We start from the raw sequence: 22,382 nt of genomic DNA, 5'->3' as shown, positions 1-22,382 counted from the left end.
CTTCTCTTACAGTAAAGAGTCCATAGTCTCACTGCTCTTACAGTAAAGAGTCCATAGTCTCACTGCTCTTACAGTAAAGAGTCCATAGTCTCACTGCTCTTACAGTAAAGAGTCCATAGTCTCACTGCTCTTAGAGTATAGAGTCCATAGTCTCACTGCTCTTACAGTAAAGAGTCCATAGTCTCACTGCTCTTACAGTAAAGAGTCCATAGTCTCACTTCTCTTACAGTAAAGAGTCCATAGTCTCACTGCTCTTACAGTAAAGAGTCCATAGTCTCACTGCTCTTACAGTATAGAGTCCATAGTCTCACTTCTCTTACAGTAAAGAGTCCATAGTCTCACTGCTCTTACAGTAAAGAGTCCATAGTCTCACTGCTCTTACAGTATAGAGTCCATAGTCTCACTGCTCTTACAGTAAAGAGTCTATAGTCTCACTGCTCTTACAGTAAAGAGTCCATAATCTCACTGCTCTTACAGTATAGAGTCCATAGTCTCACTGCTCTTACAGTAAAGAGTCCATAGTCTCACTGCTCTTACAGTATAGAGTCCATAGTCTCACTGCTCTTACAGTAAAGAGTTCATAGTCTCACTGCTCTTACAGTAAAGAGTCCCATAGTCTCACTGCTCTTACAGTAAAGAGTCCATAGTCTCACTGCTCTTACAGTATAGAGTCCATAGTCTCACTGCTCTTACAGTATAGAGTCCATAATCTCACTGCTCTTACAGTAATGAGCTCCATAGTCTCACTGCTCTTACAGTAAAGAGTCCATAGTCTCACTGCTCTTACAGTAAAGAGTTCCATAGTCTCACTGCTCTTACAGTAAAGAATCCTTTTCTATGTTTGTGTACAAACCTTCCTTCCTCCAGACGCAGAGGATGTCCCCTCGTCACAGTCACAGTCCTGGGGATAAATAGCTGATGGGATAGATCTCTGTACTGACCCCTGATATATTTATACATAGTAATTAGATCTCCCCTCAGTCGTCTTTTTTCTAAAGTGAATAACCCTAATGTTGATAATCTTTTAGGGTCCTGTAGTTGCTGAACTATGTATCTAATCCAATTATGTGTGAAACTGTCTGCTGAGCTGCTAAACTGTGTATCTAATAGTGTCATGTGTCAGACAGTATCACACAGGATAGGATTAGATACACAGCTCAGCAGGCAGTATCACATATGACAGGATTAGATACACAGCTCAGCAGGCAGTATCACATATGACAGGATTAGATACACAGCTCAGCAGGCAGTATCACATATGACAGGATTAGATACATAGCTCAGCAGGCAGTATCACACAGGATAGGATTAGATACACAGCTCAGCAGACAGTATCACATATGACAGGATTAGATCCACAGCTCAGCAGGCAGTATCACACATGATGTTTGGATTCTGGATTCAGTGTTCCTTTACTCTCATGTGTTTGACTTTCGGACACTTGATATTCTCAATAGATGTAAGATATAAGAGTGAAGCTGGATCGCACACCGTCAATACTGTGCTTTTATCTAATAACTGCTTCTCAGCACAATATGTAGAATACCTGCCCCTATGCTGCATACTGTACATGATGCATTCTTATGCAATTTGATCAAAAAGCATAGGCCCACTCACCACGACAAGGTTACCTCCTCGAGTGGGAACCTACTCAAAATTTGGTGCGGCGCTGTGCGGCGACCACCGGCGCCGCAGCACTGCACCAATAGGCAACGGGACCCAGCGGCCAAACAACGCCCCCGCCGCCTGGCAGAGCCACCCTGGCACTGGGCCCCACCAACAATGGCCTCCGCACCGCACCGCACCATGTGAACAGTTGTCAAAGCTCACCTTATCACATGCTCTCAGGAACTCCAACTGAGAGGTGGTAGGAATTTATACACCCTTATGCAGACTCCTGCTAATAAAAGGGGTGAGTGGGCCTATGCTTTTTGATAAAATTGTATACCAATGCTTGATGTACAGTATGCAGCATAGGGGTAGGTATTCTACATATTGTGCTGAGAAGCAGTTATTAGATAAAAGCCTAGTATTGAGGGTGTGCAATCCAGTTTCTTTCTTATATTTTACATTCTTAATAGATCTCACCAAATTTTGCTGGGTCTGCTGATAAATATCTCATGTCCGAGGCCAAAGCAGCTTGAGCACTCGCCACCCAGTGGTTGTGATGTGTATTACAGTCACTTACAGTTTAGTTACAGTCTTGCGATATTATGTTGTTTTGCTGCCACTTGACACCACTTCCAGTTTGGAGATCGGGTAAGAGTGGACGCATCTGTATATTCAGCTTCTCACATATATTCAGCAGTTTTTTCAATCTAAAACTCTTTTGGCTGAACTACAGGATGTCACCTTGTAGACGATGTAATGAAGATATACTGTATGTGATCGATTGTGGCATTATACACGTTTATAGATTAGGAGGTTATTACGTTCAGTAAAATCTTCAGGTTATCTATATCAGATTGGTGGGGTCTGACCCTCGTTCCCACCACTTTCAGCTGTTCGGGGGCTCCAGTGAGAGCTGCTGCCTCTTCATTGTTCACATACATGACGGCGTACAGTCAGTAGCGCCTGGTATCACGGCATCGGTGCATTCACTAGAAGCATGGCTACTAACGTTACAGTACTACAGAGCAATGTGAGCAATAAGGAGGCCACAGCTCCTCCCAAACACCATTACCCCTTCATACAGCTCATCAGAGGAGGTGCCAAAGGTCCCACCCCCACGGAACTGATATTGACGGCCTGGCTAAGGATAGACCATTGGTTGTAAAGATTTGGATGACTCCTTTAACACTACAGGGCCCTGGTGGAGATGTTCCTCCATGGTGCTGACACTTGATGATGGATGTTCCTCATCAGAATTCATTGTTACAAATTTTCTACAATCATCTTCTTTGGTGGAAAGTCTTGGATGTGACGGTTTAGAATTCACAGATACTGAGCTGTTGTCTCTTGGTTTTGCAGATGATGATTCCCGGGTGACGCTGAGATCAAGTCTCTCTGGATCGGATTATATTAACGCTTCTTATATCAATGTAAGTATAACACTTCATCTGGCCGTATATTATTCCACACCTAGTATTACTGTATATACACTGAATGGCCACTTTATTATAGCCTCTGCCCCTACACAACAAGGGCCATCCTGTAAGAAAATTAGACGGGTGACCCCAGAGTTCAGCCTAAAAACAAATTATGATTTCCATGGATCATGTTCACTGTGAGTCCACTTTAGAATGGGAACATCAAGCTATCTTAGCAACTAATTCAGCATCTCTGGGACCATGTCGATGGTCGTGTTCACTCTATTGATCCTCCCCATACACCTCTACAGCAGCTGTGGGACCAACTTAATGGTCACTTTCACTCTATGGTTCTTCCCCCATGCCCCCTCCAGCAGATGTGGGACCACCACGATGGTCGTGTTCTCTAAGGATCCTCCCTCACAGCCCCTCCAGCAGCTGTGGGACAACCTCGATGGTCACGTTCGTTTTATGGATCCCTCCTCACGTCCCTTCCAGCAGCTGTGGGACTACCTCGATGGTCACTTTTACTCTATGGTTCTTCCCCCACGCCCCCTCCAGCAGCTGTGGGACAACTACGATGGTCGTGTTCTCAATGGGTCCTCCCTCACGCCCCCTCCAGCAGCTGTAGGACTACATCGATGGTCGTGTTCGCTCTATGAATACTCTCCCATATCGCCTCCAGCAGCTGTCAGACCACCACGATGGTCATATTCGTTCTATGGATCCTCACCCACGCCCCCTCCAGCAGCTGTGGGACTACCTCAATGGTCATGTTCGCTCTATGGATCCTCCTCCACACACTCTGCAGCAGCTGTGGGACCACCTTGATAGATCCTCCCCACATTTCCTCTGGTAGATGTGGGACCACCTTGATGGGCATGTTCGCTCTATGAATCTTTACCACACCCCCTCCAGCAGCTGTCAGACCACCATGATGGTCATATTCGTTCTATGGATCCTCACCCACGCCCCCTCCAGCAGCTGTGGGACCGCCTCAATGGTCATGTTCGCTCTATGGATCTTTACCACACCCCCTCCCAGCAGCTGTCGGACCACCTTGATGGATCCTCATCACGTCCCCTCCAGTAGCTGTGGGACCACCTCGACCAAAAACGGATGTCATCTGTATGATGTCCGTGTTGCATCTGTTTTTTTTTTTTTGTGTGGACCCATTGTAACAATGCGTATCTTTCTCCAGAAAACGGTCAAGAATAGGACATGTTCTATCTTTTTTGGGGACTGCGAAACAGACATACGGATGCGGACAGCGCACTGTGTGCTGTCAGTTTTTTTTTTGCAGAACGATAGAAATTAATAGATCCAATTGCAATACGCAAAATATGCGGACCAAAAATAAGGTCATATGAATGGGGCCATAATGCTGGATCTATCTCCTGCAGCTCACCCTTCCGTTTCCTGTCTGTTACTGACCATGAGGTTCGCAGAGCACTGCTGCGTATGCCTCCTGCAATGTGCTCTTACTGTATACTTCAGGATGTTAAAGGGGTCGCGCAGTGGCATAATAGAGATGATGACTTGCCCTATGCAGCCGCCTCAGCAGCCGGCGGGCTAGACTAAGTCAGGTCAGATCACTCTTGTAGGCCACGGCTGCTTACAGGGTGCACAGGATAGACAACTCTTTTTGACCCTCCTGGTCCAGCCACTTCTCCTCTGCAGTGCACAGCTATAGATGCCCTCTCTATGCCCAGAGGTGGGGCACCTTTATGGCTAGTGCAAGTACACTGACCAAAAATATATACGCAACACTTTCGGTTTTGCTCCAATTTTGCATGAGCTGAACTCAAAGATCTGAAACATTTTCTACACACAAAAGACCCATTACTCTCAAATATTGTTGACAAATCTGTCTAGATCTGTGTTAGTGAGCGCTTCTCCTTTGCTGAGATAATCCATCCCACCTCACAGGTTTGGCATATCAAGGTGCTGATTATACAGCATGAATATTGCACAGGTGTGCCTTAGATTGCCCACAATAAAAGGCCACTCTGAAATGTGCAGTTTGATCACACAGAACAATGCCACAGATGTCGCAACGTTTGAGGGAGCGTGCAATTGGCTGTTGCCCGTGCAATGAATGTTCATTTCTCTACCATAAGTCGTCTCCAAAGGCGTTTCAGATAACTTGGCAGTACAACCGGCCTCACAACTGCAGACCAGGTGTAACCACACCAGCCCAGTTCTTGCATGGCCAGCATACTCACCGGACATGTCACCCATTGAGCATGTTTGGGATGCTCTGGATCGGCGTATACGACAGCGTGTTCCAGTTCCTGCCAATATTCTGCAACTTTGCACATCTATTGAAGAGGAGTGGACCAGCATCCCACAGGCCACAATCAACAACCTGATCAACTCTATGCCCACGGAGATGTGTTGGACTGCGTGAGGCAAATGGTGGCCACACCAGATACTGACTGGTTTTCTGACCCCCCCCCCCCAGTAAGTAAAAACTGTGCACATTTCAGAGTGGTCTTTTATTGTGGGCAGTCTAAGGCACACCTGTGCAATATTCATGCTGTCTAATGAGCACCTTGATCTGCCACACCTGTGAGGTGGGATGGATTATCTTGGCAAAGGAGAAGCGCTCACTGACACAGATTTAGTCAAATTTGTGAACAATATTTTAGAGTAATGGGTCTTCTGTGTCTGTAGAAAATGTTTCAGATCTTTGAGTTCAGCTCATGCAAAATGGGAGCAAAACCGAAAGTGTTGCTTTATATTTTTGGTCCATGTATTTCCCGCAGATGCACCCCCAGGCTCTGTGGTATACATCTTTCCTGTGGTGTCTACCATGAGTCTCCTCAGAACATATGTACGGGATACCACAACCCCATCAGAACATATGTACGGTATACCATGAGTCTCCTTGGTATGTATGTATGGTATACCATGCATCTCCTCAGATTGTATGTACAGTATACCACAACCCCTGAGAACATATGTACGGTATACCATGAGTCTCCTCAGAATGTATGTACAGTATACCATGAGTCTCCTCAGAATGTATGTACGGTATACCATGAGTCTCCTCAGAATGTATGTACAGTATACCATGCATCTCCTCAGAATGTATGTACAGTATACCATGAGTCTCCTCAGAATGTATGTACAGTATACCACGAGTCTCCTCAGAATGTATGTACGGTATACCATGAGTCTCCTCAGAATGTATGTACGGTATACCATGCATCTCCTCAGAATGTATGTACAGTATACCATGAGTCTCCTCAGAATGTATGGACGGTATACCATGAGTCTCCTCAGAATGTATGTACGGTATACCATGCATCTCCTCAGAATGTATGTACAGTATACCATGAGTCTCCTCAGAATGTATGTACAATATACCATGAGTCTCCTCAGAATGTATGTACAGTATACCACGAGTCTCCTCAGAATGTATGTACGGTATACCATGAGTCTCCTCAGAATGTATGTACGGTATACCATGCATCTCCTCAGAATGTATGTACAGTATACCATGAGTCTCCTCAGAATGTATGGACGGTATACCATGAGTCTCCTCAGAATGTATGTACGGTATACCATGCATCTCCTCAGAATGTATGTACAGTATACCATGAGTCTCCTCAGAATGTATGTACGGTATACCATGAGTCTCCTCAGAATGTATGTACGGTATACCACAGGTCTCCTCAGAATGTATGTACAGTATACCACGAGTCTCCTCAGAATGTATGTACGGTATACCATGAGTCTCCTCAGAATGTATGTACGGTATACCATGCATCTCCTCAGAATGTATGTACAGTATACCATGAGTCTCCTCAGAATGTATGTACAGTATACCATGAGTCTCCTCAGAATGTATGTACGGTATACCATGAGTCTCCTCAGAATGTATGTACGGTATACCATGAGTCTCCTCAGAATGTATGTACAGTATACCATGAGTCTCCTCAGAATGTATGTACGGTATACCATGAGTCTCCTCAGAATGTATGTACGGTATACCATGAGTCTCCTCAGAATGTATATACGGTATACCATGAGTCTCCTCAGAATGTATGTACGGTATACCATGAGTCTCCTCAGAATGTATGTACGGTATACCATGAGTCTCCTCAGAATGTATGTACAGTATACCATGAGTCTCCTCAGAATGTATGTACAATATACCATGAGTCTCCTCAGAATGTATGTACAGTATACCATGAGTCTCCTCAGAATGTATGTACGGTATACCATGAGTCTCCTCAGAATGTATGTACGGTATACCATGCATCTCCTCAGAATGTACAGTCTTGTGAAAAAATTAGGACACCCTTTGAAAGCATGTGGTTTTTTGTAACATTTTTAATAAATGGTTATTTCATCTCCGTTTCAACAATACAGAGAGATTAAAGTAATCCGACTAAACAAAGAAAACTGAAGAAAAGTCTTTTCAAGATCTTCTGTAAATGTCATTCTACAAAAATGCCTATTCTAACTGAGGAAAAAGATAGGACACCCTTGCCCCTAATAGCGAGTGTTACCTCCTTTGGCTGAAATAACTGCAGTGAGACGGTTCTTGTAGCCATCTACCAGTCTTCGACATCGGTCTGAGGAAATTTTACCCCACTCCTCAATGCAGAACTTTTTCAGCTGTGAGATGTTTGAGGGGTTTCTTGCACGTACAGCCCTTTTCAAGTCACCCCACAGCATCTCAATGGGATTCAAATCTGGACTTTGACTTGGCCATTCCAGGACTCTCCATTTCTTCTTTTTCAGCCAATCTTTGGTTGATTTACTAGTATGTTTTGGGTCATTGTCATGTTGCATGGTCCAGTTCCGCTTCAGCTTTAATTTTCTAACTGATGGTCTCACATGTTCTTCAAGCACCTTCTGATACACAGTAGAATTCATCGTGGATTCTATGATGGTGAGCTGACCAGGTCCTGCTGCAGCAAAGCAGCCCCAAACCATGACACTTCCACCTCCATGCTTCACAGTTGGTATGAGGTTCTTTTCTTGGAATGCTGTGTTTGGTTTACGCCAAACATGTCCTCTGCTGTTGTGTCCAAATAATTCAATTTTGGACTCATCTGTCCAAAGAACATTATTCCAGAAGTCCTGGTCTTTGTCAACTTTATCGCTGGCAAATGTCAGTCTGGCCTCGATGTTTCTCTTGGAAAGCAAAGGTTTCCTCCTTGCACACCTCCCATGCAAGTTAAACTTGTACAGTCTCTTTCTGATTGTAGAGGCATGTACTTCTACATCAACAGTAGCCAGAGCCTGCTGTAGTTCTCGAGATGACACTTTAGGGTTTTTAGATACCTCTTTTAGCATCTTGCGGTCTGCTCTTGGGGTGAACTTGCTGGGGCGACCAGTCCTGGGCATGTTGGCAGTTGTTTTGAAAGCCCTCCACTTGTAGACTATCTTCCGGACAGTGGAATGGCTGATTTCAAAATCTTTTGAGATCTTTTTAAATCCCTTCCCAGACTCATAGGCTGCTACAATCTTTTTTCTGAAGTCCTCTGACAGCTCTTTTGCTCTCACCATGGTGCTCACTCTCACTTCAACAGTCAGGAGCACACCAAACTAAATGTCTGAGGTTTAAATAGGGCAAGCCTCATTCAACATGCAGAGTAACGATCTACTAATTATGTGCACCTGGTGTGATATACCTGTGTGAGATCTGAGCCAATTTAAGAGGGAATACATGTGAGGGTGTCCTATCTTTTTCCTCAGTTAGAATAGGCATTTTTGTAGAATGACATTTACAGAAGATCTTGAAAAGACTTTTCTTCAGTTTTCTTTGTTTAGTTGGATTACTTTAATCTCTCTGTATTGTTGAAACGGAGATGAAATAACCATTTATTAAAAATGTTACAAAAAACCACATGCTTTCAAAGGGTGTCCTAATTTTTTCACATGACTGTATGTACAGTATACCACGAGTCTCCTCAGAATGTATGTACGGTATACCATGAGTCTCCTCAGAATGTATGTACGGTATACCATGAGTCTCCTCAGAATGTATGTACAGTATACCATGCATCTCCTCAGAATGTATGTACAGTATACCATGAGTCTCCTCAGAATGTATGTACGGTATACCATGAGTCTCCTCAGAATGTATGTACGGTATACCATGAGTCTCCTCAGAATGTATGTACAGTATACCATGAGTCTCCTCAGAATGTATGTACAGTATACCATGCGTCTCCTCAGAATGTATGTACAGTATACCATGAGTCTCCTCAGAATGTATGTACAGTATACCATGAGTCTCCTCAGAATGTATGTACGGTATACCACGAGTCTCCTCAGAATGTATGTACGGTATACCATGCGTCTCCTCAGAATGTATGTACAGTATACCACGAGTCTCAGAATGTATGTACAGTATACCATGAGTCTCCTCAGAATGTATGGACGGTATACCACGAGTCTCCTCAGAATGTATGTACAATATACCATGACATTCCTCATTGTATATCTCTCCAATTTCAGGGTTACAAAGCCCACAAATATTACATAGCTACACAAGGTAAGTCATGGCATCATTTAGTATATAGTAATTTCAATGTTGTCGAGGGGCGTCAACTGGGAACCACCACCACAGCGCAGTGAGGGCCCTCAGTGATGGGGCCAGTAGTCATGGTAATTGTCCCAGTTGCTCTTGTCAGTAGTTGTGAGGGCAGTGGCACTTTTCTAATAACTGTAAAATCCAGGGTTATGCGCTTTATTAGAGGATGCTGGTTGTCTGTTCAGGATCCTTCTCTCCTGTCCAGAGTGGACAGCTCTTACACGGAGCATCTCCCGCTCTCGAGGACCTGCCCTGTCTTGTATTACACCGACAACCCTTTGATGAGAATGGTGTAATACTGTATCTCCCCCTGGAGGTGCTGCAGGGATATTGCACACTTTCTTCCAGGTTTCCCCACTGATTACAGCTGATTAGTGATGGCCAATTCGCAGTGTTCGCCGACGAACACATGCGATCTGCCATCTTTATTCCCAAGCCCGGCGATGCAGAGGTAAGTCCTTACCTGTGCCTGTTCCTCGAGCCGCTCTGAAACACATGCGGTCACCTGGAGCAGGCAGTCCCAAGAACAGCCTTCATCGGGCTGTTCTCAGAACTGCCTGCTCCCGGTGACCGCATGTGTTTCAGAGCGGCTCGCGGCACAGGTAAGGACTTACCTCTGCATCGCCGGGCTTGGGAATAAAGATGGCAGATCGCATGTGTTCGTTGGCGAACACTACGAACTGGCCATCACTGCAGCTGATCTCTGGGGGTACCAGAAGGAGGACACTTTGTATTATCATCATTATTCTAATTACAGACTGTCCAAATCATGGATCCCCTTTAATAAGTTATAGGCTCCTGGGGGTCTGGTAACGATCTGATTGATGGTTCTTATAACTGGTTGTGACTGTGGAATGTGCCTCTTCTTGCGGCAGGTCCTCTTCCTGAAACAGTAGCTGACTTCTGGAGCATGGTGTGGCAGGAGAGCAGCTCCGTCATTGTCATGTTGACTGCTCTTAAGGAAAAGAATAAGGTGAGATGGTGGATGCAAGGAGATAATATGGGTACAGAAGGTCAGTAGATGTTCGGTGAGGTCACGGTCATCGCATCTTGCCCTTATGAGCGGGCGGTGGAGGTTCACACCTTACTTCAGAAGAAGTTAATCCTATATATTTTCTTGTTTCATACGGTAAAGGTAAAATGTGAGCGCTACTGGCCAGAAGAAACCCAGACCTACGGGGACATCACAGTCTCTCTACAAAGAGTCATTCAGACCGGAGCCATCATCACCAGGAGCTTTAGCCTGAAGAAGGTGAGAGCCCCGCTCTATTGCAGGGATTAGCGACCCTCGGCACTCCAGCTGTTCTGAAGCTACAAGCCCCAGAATGCTTCATTCACTGGAAGATGATCCTCTTTCCACAATACAACTGTTGGTATCTGACTTCTGACTCCTGAAATTTTGTGTTCTGCTGGGAGACCCTGCTCCACCACACATTATGACACTGACACGTGCAATACGTTATAACTAGAGATGAGCGAATTTCTCAAAAATTTGATTCAGTCGGTTCGCCGAATCTTCTGAAAAGATTAAATCTAAATCTTAATTTCTTAATGGTGAATCGCTTTAAAAATCAGCTATTTCCCAGCTGCAGAGAGCCTGTATAGTGGTGTAGAACACTGTGCCTGTATAGTGGTGTAGAACACTGTGCCTGTATAGTGGTGTAGAACACAGTGCCTGTATAGGGGTGTAGAACGCCGTGCCTGTATAGCGGTGTAGAACGCCGTGCCTGTATAGCGGTGTAGAACGCCGTGCCTGTATAGCGGTGTAGAACGCCGTGCCTGTATAGCGGTGTAGAACGCCGTGCCTGTATAGCGGTGTAGAACGCCGTGCCTGTATAGCGGTGTAGAACGTCGTGCCTGTATAGCGGTGTAGAACGCCGTGCCTGTATAGCGATGTAGAACGCCGTGCCTGTATAGCGGTGTAGAACGCCGTGCCTGTATAGCGGTGTAGAACGCCGTGCCTGTATAGCGGTGTAGAACGCCGTGCCTGTATAGCGGTGTAGAACGCCGTGCCTGTATAGCGGTGTAGAACGCCGTGCCTGTATAGCGGTGTAGAACGCCGTGCCTGTATAGCGGTGTAGAACGCCGTGCCTGTATAGCGGTGTAGAACGCCGTGCCTGTATAGCGGTGTAGAACGCCGTGCCTGTATAGCGGTGTAGAGCGCCGTGCCTGTATAGCGGTGTAGAACGCCGTGCCTGTATAGCGGTGTAGAACACTGTGCCTGTATAGCGGTGTAGAACACTGTGCCTGTATAGCGGTGTAGAACACAGTGCCTGTATAGTGGTGTAGAACGCTGTGCGGTGTAGAACACTGTGCCTGTATAGCGGTGTAGAGCACTGTGCCTGTATAGCGGTGTAGAACACTGTTCCTGTATAGTGCTGTAGAACACTGTGCCTGTATAGTGGTGTAAAACACTGTGCCTGTATAGCGGTGTAGAGCACTGTGCCTGTATAGTGGTATAGAACACTGTGCCTGTATAGTGGTGTAAAACACTGTGCCTGTATAGTGGTGTAAAACACTGTGCCTGTATAGCGGTGTAAAACACTGTGCCTGTATATCGGTGTAGAACACTGTGTCTGTATAGCGGTGTAGAACACTGTGCCTGTATATCGGTGTAGAACACTGTGCCTGTATATCGGTGTAGAACACTGTGCCTGTATAGCGGTGTAGAACACTGTGCCTGTATATCGGTGTAGAACACTGTGCCTGTATAGCGGTGTAGAACACTGTGCCTGTATAGCGGTGTAGAACACTGTGTCTGTATAGCGGTGTAGAACACTGTGCCTGTATATCGGTGTAGAACACTGTGCCTGTATAGCGGTGTAGAACACTGTGCCTGTATAGCGGTGTAGAACACTGTGCCTGTATAGCGGTGTAGAACACTGTGCCTGTATAGCGGTGTAGAACACTGTGCCTGTATAGCGGTGTAGAACACTGTGCCTGTATAGCGGTGTAGAACACTGTGCCTGTATAGCGGTGTAGAACACTGTGCCTGTATAGCGGTGTAGAACACTGTGCCTGTATAGCGGTGTAGAACACTGTGCCTGTATAGCGGTGTAGAACACTGTGCCTGTATAGCGGTGTAGAACACTGTGCCTGTATAGCGGTGTAGAACACTGTGCCTGTATAGCGGTGTAGAACACTGTGCCTGTATAGCGGTGTAGAACACTGTGCCTGTATAGCGGTGTAGAACACTGTGCCTGTATAGCGGTGTAGAACACTGTGCCTGTATAGCGGTGTAGAACACTGTGCCTGTATAGCGGTGTAGAACACTGTGCCTTGCAGTAACACACATAGGGAGTCTGCTGTGGTAGTGACATAATACTGTGAGTCCGTATGACATGCAGATGACAGGCGTCGCTCTAGAATCACTGCACACGTCACTTATTTGGGCCGTCACGGGGCCAAAACTGACCAAATAACTGAAGTGTGAACCCAGCCTTACAGGTCGATTTTAGCGCCAAGAAGAAGCGCACTCCTTTTACACCGTCGTCAGCTGATTCCACATAGATGTCTACAGAACCTGCTCTATTAACCCCTTATACAAGTAGAGCCCCCGACAGAGTGGAGAGGGGGTCAGCAGTAAGTCTGTGTGGACGTCACTGATTATTTTGCCCTTTCTCTGATCCATCAGAACAATAACCCACAAAAAACGGATCCTGTCTGTGGAGCATCCGCCTTCACTCGGTCAGCATTTGGTCAGTAATCCATCAGTATTGCTAATGCCCAAAAAAACAGGACTGGATCCAAAACAGAGATGACACGTGAATGGAATATTTTCATGTCTTCTGTGTTTTGTACCCACTCCTGCTTTTGGCTACCAAATTACAAGCCAATTCTGATGGGACCATACAGGCCTTACAACCTCTACACAGACTGGATCCGTTTGCGTATCATTTTTCCTTCCTTCTGACAGATCAGAAGAAAGGTTAAATAAATGATGATGTCAGCCAGGCCGAAAGGCAAAATAGTGGCCCAGTCCTGGAGTGGGGAGGGTGGGAACAGCATGAGAAGTCCACAAAGTGGACCAGTGACATAGTGGTGAGGTGGAAACAGCATGAGGAGACCACATAGTAGCCCAGTGACATAGTGGTGAGGTGGCAGCAGCATATGGAGACCACATAGTGGCCCAGTGACATAGTGGTGAGGTGGCAGCAGCATGAGGAGACCATAGAGTGGCCCAGTGACATCGTGTTGAGGTGGCAGCAGCATGAGGAGACCACATAGTGGCCCAGTGACATAGTGGTCAGGTGGCAGCATCATGAGGAGACCACATAGTGGCCCAGTGATATAGTGGTGATGTGGCAACAGCATGAGGAGACCATAGAGTGGCCCAGTGACATAATGTTGAGGTGGCAGCAGCATGAGGAGACCACAGAGCAGCCCAGTGTCATAGTAGTGAGGTGGCAGCAGTATGTGGAGACCACAGAGTGGCCCAGTGACATAGTGGTGAGCTGGCAGCAGCATGAGGAGACCACAGAGTGGTGATGTGGCAGCAGCATGAGGAGACCACAGAGTGGTGAGGTGGCAGCAGCATGAGGAAACCACAGAGTGGCCCAGTGACAGTGTTGAGGTGTTAGAAGCATGAGGAGGCCACAGAGTTGCCCAGTGACATAGTGGGGAGGTGGAGGGCAATACTAGTACCAGCTGAAGATGATAGGTGGCTGTAGAAGTATCTGGCAGCAGGTGTGGCATCAGGCGCGTGGCAGCATCAGAATAGTAGCTGAAGCAGAGTTAAAAGTGCAAAGTTTAGGTCTGGCACCATGGATGATCTAGTCTGATGCATCAGGCACTGGTGTTTAAAAAATATCCTGGCTGATCCACGCCTGATTCATCTTCACAAAGGTCAGTCTCTCCACATTTTGGGTGGACAGGCGAGTTCTCCTTGAGGTAACTATGGCCACTGCTGCACTAAACACCCGCTCAGATGCCACACTGCTGGCCGGGCAGGACAGCTTTTCCAGGGTAAACTCGTCCAGTTGAGGCCACAAATCCAGTTTGGCTGCCCAGTAGTCCAGTGGATCTTCAATGTGGGTGTAACGGACCGTTTCAGCAGACAAGGGGTTAAAATCCGTTTAGGCGATAAGCCTCTTTCTGCAGAACACCAACTCCCGAACTGGATACAAAACAGCACTCCAAACTGGAACCTCACGAATAGCTGCTAGCAGACGAACAGGAATCAGCTTACACTTCTGGCAATCAGCCTCTAACAGCATACAGCGGATCTCCCCAATAACGAGACAAGGCTCCGTGTTGAGGGTCAAACAGTGGTCTGACTGTACTTCACGTACAGCCTCTTTTATTCATAAACCACAAACATAGTACTGCCCACAGGGGTTTGAAATACAACCAATCAGTAATTTACAACACATACAATGTAACTACAGCAACCAATCGTTCACGCCCCCAGAGGACCAGAATGAAGACTGTGACATAGGACAACATATCCCCACAATGCATTATGGTTTCCTCCTCTCTGTCCAGACAACCTGAAGAGCAATCCAATTATCTCTGAGGACAAAGGGAGATCGCCAATACACATGTGCAGACAACAGGACAGACATCACCATTTTAAACACACAATGGGACAATGGCACAATAGAAACACACCCACATATTCCTCCCAAGCTGACAAGTTACACTTATTATAAATTGTTACAACTTTGTGAGTTTACATTGGCCATACATATAACTTACATTAATTCAAACAGTATAACGTGGGGACAAACCTATCCAAAATTCACTTGAATAGGTTCAGGGGTTTAAAAGTTAGTATATGGCCCATAATCCAGGGGCAAGAGGCCAGCAGCCAGTCCTCTCCAAAACCCAGTGGCGAGGTTGGTTTCGCCACACATCTCCCCCCCCCAGGGAAGACTAACCAGATACCTGACCTCACGCCGGTCGGTACCTGAGTTAGTCTGGCAGCCCACCCACAACCAAATACTGGACCTGTTGCATTTGGTAGCCTGTCTCTGTCCAGTGAGTTCACCAAGGTTATGTTGGAAGCTGGTACTCCCGGTCTCTGTGTTGCTCCCTGGCTTGGAGTGGAGGTTGCTTTGTGGGCAGGGATCAGCGGTACTCTGCCCTGGTGCCAGCGCTACCACGGAAGAAGCCTGGTTGGAGCCTGGTTGTTGGAGGGGGAGACCGACTGTCTCTACCCCCTGTGCTGTAAGTGCAGAGACCACGGTCCCATCTGCACTGTTGTGGGGCTTACTGTCTCCCCCTGGTGCGTTAAGCTGCCGCTGGGGAGAGGGGGTAACAAGCTCCTCTCCCATACATACTTCCAGCCGCTGGGGAGGGCGACCGACCGTCTCCGCTCCCAATACAGTGTCCTGCTGCTGGGGAAAGGAGACTGGGCTCTCTATTCCCTGCTGGACACTCTGCCGCTGGGGGACAGGACCGACTGTCTCTGCCCCCTGTAACTCCGCCTGCCGCTGGGGAATGGAGACTGGGCTCCCAATTCCCCAAAAATCATGCTGCTGCTGGGGGGCAGGAACAACTACCTCTGCCCCCTGTTACTCAGCCTGCCGCTGGGGAGGGAGGACGCTGCTCTCCTCTCCCTGCACTTCACACTGCCGCTGGGGAATGGAGACTGGGCTCCCAATTCCCTGCAGGACCGATGGAGAGACCTCGGTCCCATCTCTACCGGCCACCTGGGGTCCTTCCCAGTAACACTCTACAATATCTGCCCAGCTGAATGGGTCTGGATCTGGGTCTGTCACCTTACCGTCCTGCTGAGCCTTCTCAATGGAGTGGAAGAGATCTCGGTAGTCCTGCTCCAGTTCCCACTCCAGGGTTGCTAGGTGAGCCAGGTCTTGCTCTACCTCATGGGGGTCATCCCACTCATGCCTAGCCTCCCTCTCATAGAAAATGTCCTGAAGTCTGGACTGTGCAGGGCTCCCGAAGTCAGGCTCTGCAAAGGACTCCCATAACAAGCCAGGACCATACAACTCCTCTCCCTCTGGCTTGTCATGTTCGGCTGTCCAGGGTATATACTGTGCCATATACCACCAAAGCGCCTGGTAGGCATCCTCCAGCCATAGCTCCTGCCATACCCGGTGCTCTAGTTCTTTCACCCATTCCTCCAGGGGCTGCTCTCCCAGGAAGGGCATCCGCAGGGCCACTTGCTTCTGCAACCGCTGCTCTTCCGTGGGGAGACTCTCACCCCGCTGGTATTGTAGATTATCCAGGGCCTGGTACCAGATGCCTTTCCTTAATGCATCCCGGCCATCCAGGTCCTCCTCCTCGTATAACACTGCTGGTTCCATCCTGCTGCTGTCAGGGACGCTGTACTGGGACATGCGTTGTCCTTAAATTGTAGAATCCACAAAAATGGTGTCTCCTGTAGCTGTCCTTCTGGCTGTAGGAACGATCCCACTGCTGCCACCAATGTAACGGACCGTTTCAGCAGACAAGGGGTTAAAATCCGTTTAGGCGATAAGCCTCTTTCTGAGAGACAGGCACAGCTACTGCAGAACACCAACTCCCGAACTGGATACAAAACAGCACTCCAAACTGGAACCTCACGAATAGCTGCTAGCAGACGAACAGGAATCAGCTTACACTCCTAGCAATCAGTCTGTAACAGCATACAATGAATCCCCCCAATAACGAGACAAGGCTCCGTGTTGAGGGTCAAACAGTGGTCTGACTGTACTTCACGTACAGCCTCTTTTATTCATAAACCACAAACATAGTACTGCCCACAGGGGTTTGAAATACAACCAATCAGTAATTTACAACACATACAATGTAACTACAGCAACCAATCGTTCACGCCCCCAGAGGACCAGAATGAAGACTGTGACATAGGACAACATATCCCCACAATGCATCATGGTTTCCTCCTCTCTGTCCAGACAACCTGAAGAGCAATCCAATTATCTCTGAGGACAAAGGGAGATCGCCAATACACATGTGCAGACAACAGGACAGACATCACCTTTTAAACACACAATGGGACAATGGCACAATAGAAACACACCCAGCATTTTCCTCCCAAGCTGACAAGTTACACTTATTATAAATTGTTACAACTTTGTGAGTTTACATTGGCCATACATATAACTTACATTAATTTAAACAGTATAACTTGGGGACAAACCTATCCAAAATTCACTTGAATAGGTTCAGGGGTTTAAAAGTTAGTATATGGCCCATAATCCAGGGGCAAGAGGCCAGCAGCCAGTCCTCTCCAAAACCCAGTGGCGAGGTTGGTTTCGCCACAGTGGGTTTGCAGGGTGCTGTCCAAATATGCCACCACCTGCTGGTTCAGGTTCTGCTCTATGTATAGCTGCTGCTGAGTAGTTTCTTCAGTAGGCGGGTGAAGAAAACTGCTCATCAGTGATTCTAGACCTAAGTTGCCGTTGATGGAGCTGGTACTGCTCCTGCCCTCCCCCAACCCCCTCCCCCCAGCAGCCATGGCAGTTGAACATGAGCGCAGAGGGCCCCCCGGTCAGACCTGCGATTGCAAAGGCATTGGCCAACTGACTACATAGGATGTCTCGATAATAGTTCAGTTTGTCCTCCATCTCAGCGAGTGTAAAAAAAAGGCCCCCAGTTTGGACCGGTAGCGAGGGTCTAACATGGTGGAGAGCCAGAAGTCATCCCTCTGCCGAATGGTGACAATTTGGCTGTAACTACGCAAGCAAGTGAGCATGCATCGGGCCATTTGCGCATGAGATGTAGGCACCACGTCTCCAGTCCCCTGAACAGCCAGATTTACCAGCAACTGTTCCAGGATATCAAGCAGTGGAATGACGTTGTTCATCCCGTAGTCCTTGCGACTGACAAATAAGTGGCCTCCTCAAAGAGCCTGAGCAAACGGCAGGTGTCACGCATGAGCTGCCAGTGGCTGACATCGAAGTTACACAGGGGAGTACTCCTATCCACTTGCATCATCAAGAAATCGTTTATGGCCTTTCCCTGTTCTTATAGTCGGTCCAACATATGGAGGGTGAAATTCCAACGGGTGGATATCGCATATCAGCATATGTTGGTGGGATGCCGTTCTGCTGCTGTAGCTCAAGGAGGGTGTGCTTGGCGGTGTACGAGTGGCTGAAGTGCATGCAAAGTTTCCTGCCCATTTTCAGGATGTCTTGCAGATGGGGTGAAGACTTCAGGAACCGCTACAACCAGATTGAGCACATGCTCCATGCAGAGTGCATGGCTCAGCCCTCCTTGATGCAGCGCCAACACCATGTTCTTCCCGTTTTCATTCCCCATAGTTCCGATTTTGAGTTGTCGAGGAGAAAGCCAGGATTCGATTTCTTGAAGAAGGACGCGGAGCATTTCCTCCCCTGTGTGACTCAGTTCGCGCAGGCAAACGAGGTGCAAAACAGCGTGACACTGCCATGCCCTGCACATGTGGTATGCTGAAGGGGCACTGTGAATTGTCCCTGCAGTGGAGGCTGAGGACACGGTGGAGGATGATGAGGCAGAGGAGGACATTGTCGCAGGACCAACGGCAAGAGAACGTGGAAGCGAAAGCGGCATCACCTGGCCAAGTTACTGGTGTGGCTGTGCAGGAATCACATTTACCCAGTGGGCCATGAAGGACATATATTGTCCTTGACCGTAGTTACAGCTCCATACGTCGGCGCTGCCGTGCACTTTGGCAGGCACCAACAGGCTCAAGGACTGGCCCACCTTCTGTTCTACATGTGTGTGCAGGGCTGGTACTGCCTTTTTGGCAAAGAAATAACGGCTTGGGACTCTCCACCTCGGCTCAGCACAAGCCATCAGTTCTCTGAAAAGTGCAGAGTCCACCACTTGAAAAGGGAGGGACTGCAGCACCAGCAACCTGGCCAGGAGCACGTTCAGCTTCTGTGCCGTTGGATGAGTGCACGCATACTGTTGTCTCCAGGTAATCGGTTCGGTGATTGATTGCTGACAGAACAACTGACGAGGAGGAGGAGAAGCAGGAGCATCAGGACTAGCAGATGATGGGAAGGACAGACAGCGCCCTTCGGCTGAGGTGGTGGTGCCTTGACTGCATGAAATTGGGTGCGTGCCAGTGGGTAATGCAGTGGTTGCTGTGGCAGGCTGGACCACCACATCGGAGCCACAGTTCTCCCAGGACACTTTATGGTGACGCTGCATGTGTTGACGCAGGGCGGTGGAGCCAACATTGGCACCCTGGCCACGCATCACCTGCTGCCCACAAATTCGGCAAATGGTAATTTTCACCTCCTCCGGCAAGTATGGCATTTCCCCCTCCAACACTCTGCGCTGACTGCCTGCTACCTCTGCCTACGTGAACCCCTGCACCGCTACTTTCCGGGCTGGTAGGCTCCTGCGATGCAGGTGGTCTAAACCGGGCACATTTGTCTCTCGACCTCCGACTGTTGCCACCCGGCTGACTCAGCTATGCTGCCACCCTGCGGGTTCAGCCGCTGCCTCACGCACAAGCTGCCACCCTCTTATCCTGACGATGAAGCCCCTTCTTCTCCCGGCTCCCAAGTGCGATCAGCTACATGATCATCATCGGCTACTGTCTGCACGTCACTGATATCCCCCTCAACGTTCTCAGGGCCAGGACCGCTTGCAACACCTGCTCCCACGCGACTCTCATCATCACTACTTGCCCGCCTACCAGAGGAAGCGGTGGATGGCTCTTCCAGATCTTGGCTGGCTCCTCTAGTAGCTTATCCTCACTGAAAAGTGGAGCCAAGCCTACGGTATATAATACTTCTCGCGCTGAGGGAACTGAAAATGACAGAGGAAGGGCAAGTGCAGGTGAGGGCACAGGGCCTTCTCCCGGGCTATGCCAACTAAGAGTCGTGTCAGAGCAACCCACCTACTCTTGGCTGGGGGTGTCTGATGTCACTTGCGACGAAGTCGAAAACTGAGTCAACCATTCGAGAACCGCTGGGTTGCTGGTCAAGACACGACCGCTAGATGACACCGGGAGCTCAGGCCTCTCGCTGCAACTCCTGCAGCTACGCCCCCTTACTCTGCTGCCTGCGACAGAAACATTTTGGCCACTGCCCTTTCCCTTTGAAGGGCCTGTCACCTGTCTGTCTGACATAGTGTATAATAAAATAATTAAATTAAAATAATACCCCCCAAAAAAGCCTGTAGTACTGTACAATCTAACTTCACCGCTGAACGGCAATTAAGACATATATATTTTTTTTCTGATTAGTGAACTCCCTTCATCACCAAAAAAAATAAAATCACAATTCACCACAGAAGGTCAATTAAGACGTATTCTTTTTCCTATTATTACACCCCAAAAAATAATTCACCGTAGAATGACTACTGGGATGTACGCATATTTCCTTTTTCTACATCTTGTAAATGGCTGTAGTACAATGTAACTTCACTGCTGAACGGCAATTATGACATATATTTTTCCCTTTTTTTTTCCTATTAATACACCCCTCTTAAAAAATTTTAAAATAATATAAAATCAACACAGAACGGCTAATAGGACGTACGTACTTTTCTATTAATACACTGAGCTATCATATAGCAGCAGTATAACAGCAATTTGGATCCGCAGTCAGTGCAGTAAGGTGTAATAGGATTGTTCCTATTACCCAGGCTGTAACCTCCCCGACTGAACCCTGTTCTGCTTCAATACTGTGGAATGATTCCTCCCTATACTTTCCCTGAACTTCTATACAGCAAAATAAAAGTTTCCAAGTCTTTCCTCGCACTGTCCCTAGCGCCTGCTGACGTATCTCCCTGCACTAAGTGCACTGGAAAATGGCTGAATCCAAGATGGCTGCCGCTATTTATAGGGCTGTGACATCACAGGGCTGGGTGGCTGCTGATTGGCTGCATGCATGACATTGATCCCTCGTTCCCATATTTCCTTGCTCGATGCCCTAACACGGGCAGCAGCCATAAAAATGAGATTCGTTACCACGAAGCGTGAGGAAATTTGGATTCGGTGCAAATTGAATTTTTCCTGAAATTCGGATCGAATTCCTCTTCGTCAACTTCGATTTGCTCCTCTCTAGTTATAATATGGCAGTATATAATATGGCGGTATATGGCAAGGTCCTCCTGATATCGTACTTGTCTCTCCAGGTGCAGTCGACAGTACAGATGACGGTGGAGCAGCTGCATTATCTAGAGTGGCCGGACCACGGCGTGCCCAGTAAGGCGTCCAGCCTGGTGCAACTGGTGGAGCAGCTGAACAAGAGTAACACCCCGGGCTCGGGCCCAGTCATTGTGCACTGCAGGTACAATTAGCAATCACTATGGCCTCCTACCGCCTTTAAAGGGGTTCTCCCGTCAGAAAGGGGTATTTTTTAATCTCTACATTTATAGAATTTTTATTTATTTTTTTGGCTGTTTGGCTGTTTTATGGCTGTTTTTCTCGGCAGTGATATGCCTTTGAAAACAAAATACTAAATGTCGTCCTTCTCCAGCAGTCCGCATAGAGAGGTACAAATCCTATACAGATAGGAAGTCCATGGTCAGGTTAGTGCTGCTGTTGGTGGGAAGATGTCATCTACAGGGTAATCCTCATGATAATAGTAGATGGAGGATTGGAAAGTTGTTTTCTTGATGGGGGGGGGGGGGGGGTGCTACAGGGGGCTCTCCCTGGTCACAGTGATGGTCTGACTGAGAGAGTTAAGCTAGACAGGAAGCAGAAGAAATGGAAAGATTTCAAAAATTCTATCTAGAAAACCATCCATCAAAAACTTTACATAGAGGAGCGGCATACAGGCTGCTGATAGGTGGTAACTGTGTCTGGCACTATTATATCAGCACTATGTCTGGCACTATTATATCAGCACTATGGCTGACACTATTATATCAGCACTGTGGCTGGCACTATT

At 47.6% G+C, this 22,382-nt stretch overlaps 1 protein-coding gene across 1 annotated transcript in view; it reads left to right on the top strand.

Moving 5' to 3' along the window:
• LOC120991958 (receptor-type tyrosine-protein phosphatase kappa-like) overlaps positions 1 to 22,382 on the top strand; it is a 307,712-nt gene that overhangs the window by 225,675 nt on the left and 59,655 nt on the right. The window contains exons 19-23 of the mRNA XM_040420706.1: positions 2,971 to 3,041; positions 9,510 to 9,546; positions 10,461 to 10,558; positions 10,721 to 10,837; positions 21,625 to 21,779. Coding sequence (XP_040276640.1) covers positions 2,971 to 3,041; positions 9,510 to 9,546; positions 10,461 to 10,558; positions 10,721 to 10,837; positions 21,625 to 21,779 — 478 coding nt within the window. The remainder of the gene's footprint in view (positions 1 to 2,970; positions 3,042 to 9,509; positions 9,547 to 10,460; positions 10,559 to 10,720; positions 10,838 to 21,624; positions 21,780 to 22,382) is intronic.

This window comes from Bufo bufo, chromosome 2 (assembly GCF_905171765.1).
Source record: "Bufo bufo chromosome 2, aBufBuf1.1, whole genome shotgun sequence".
In the NCBI taxonomy this organism is placed as follows: domain Eukaryota; kingdom Metazoa; phylum Chordata; class Amphibia; order Anura; family Bufonidae; genus Bufo; species Bufo bufo.
Note: the sequence above shows the minus strand (reverse complement) of the source record. Positions and strands in the feature narration are given on the sequence as shown.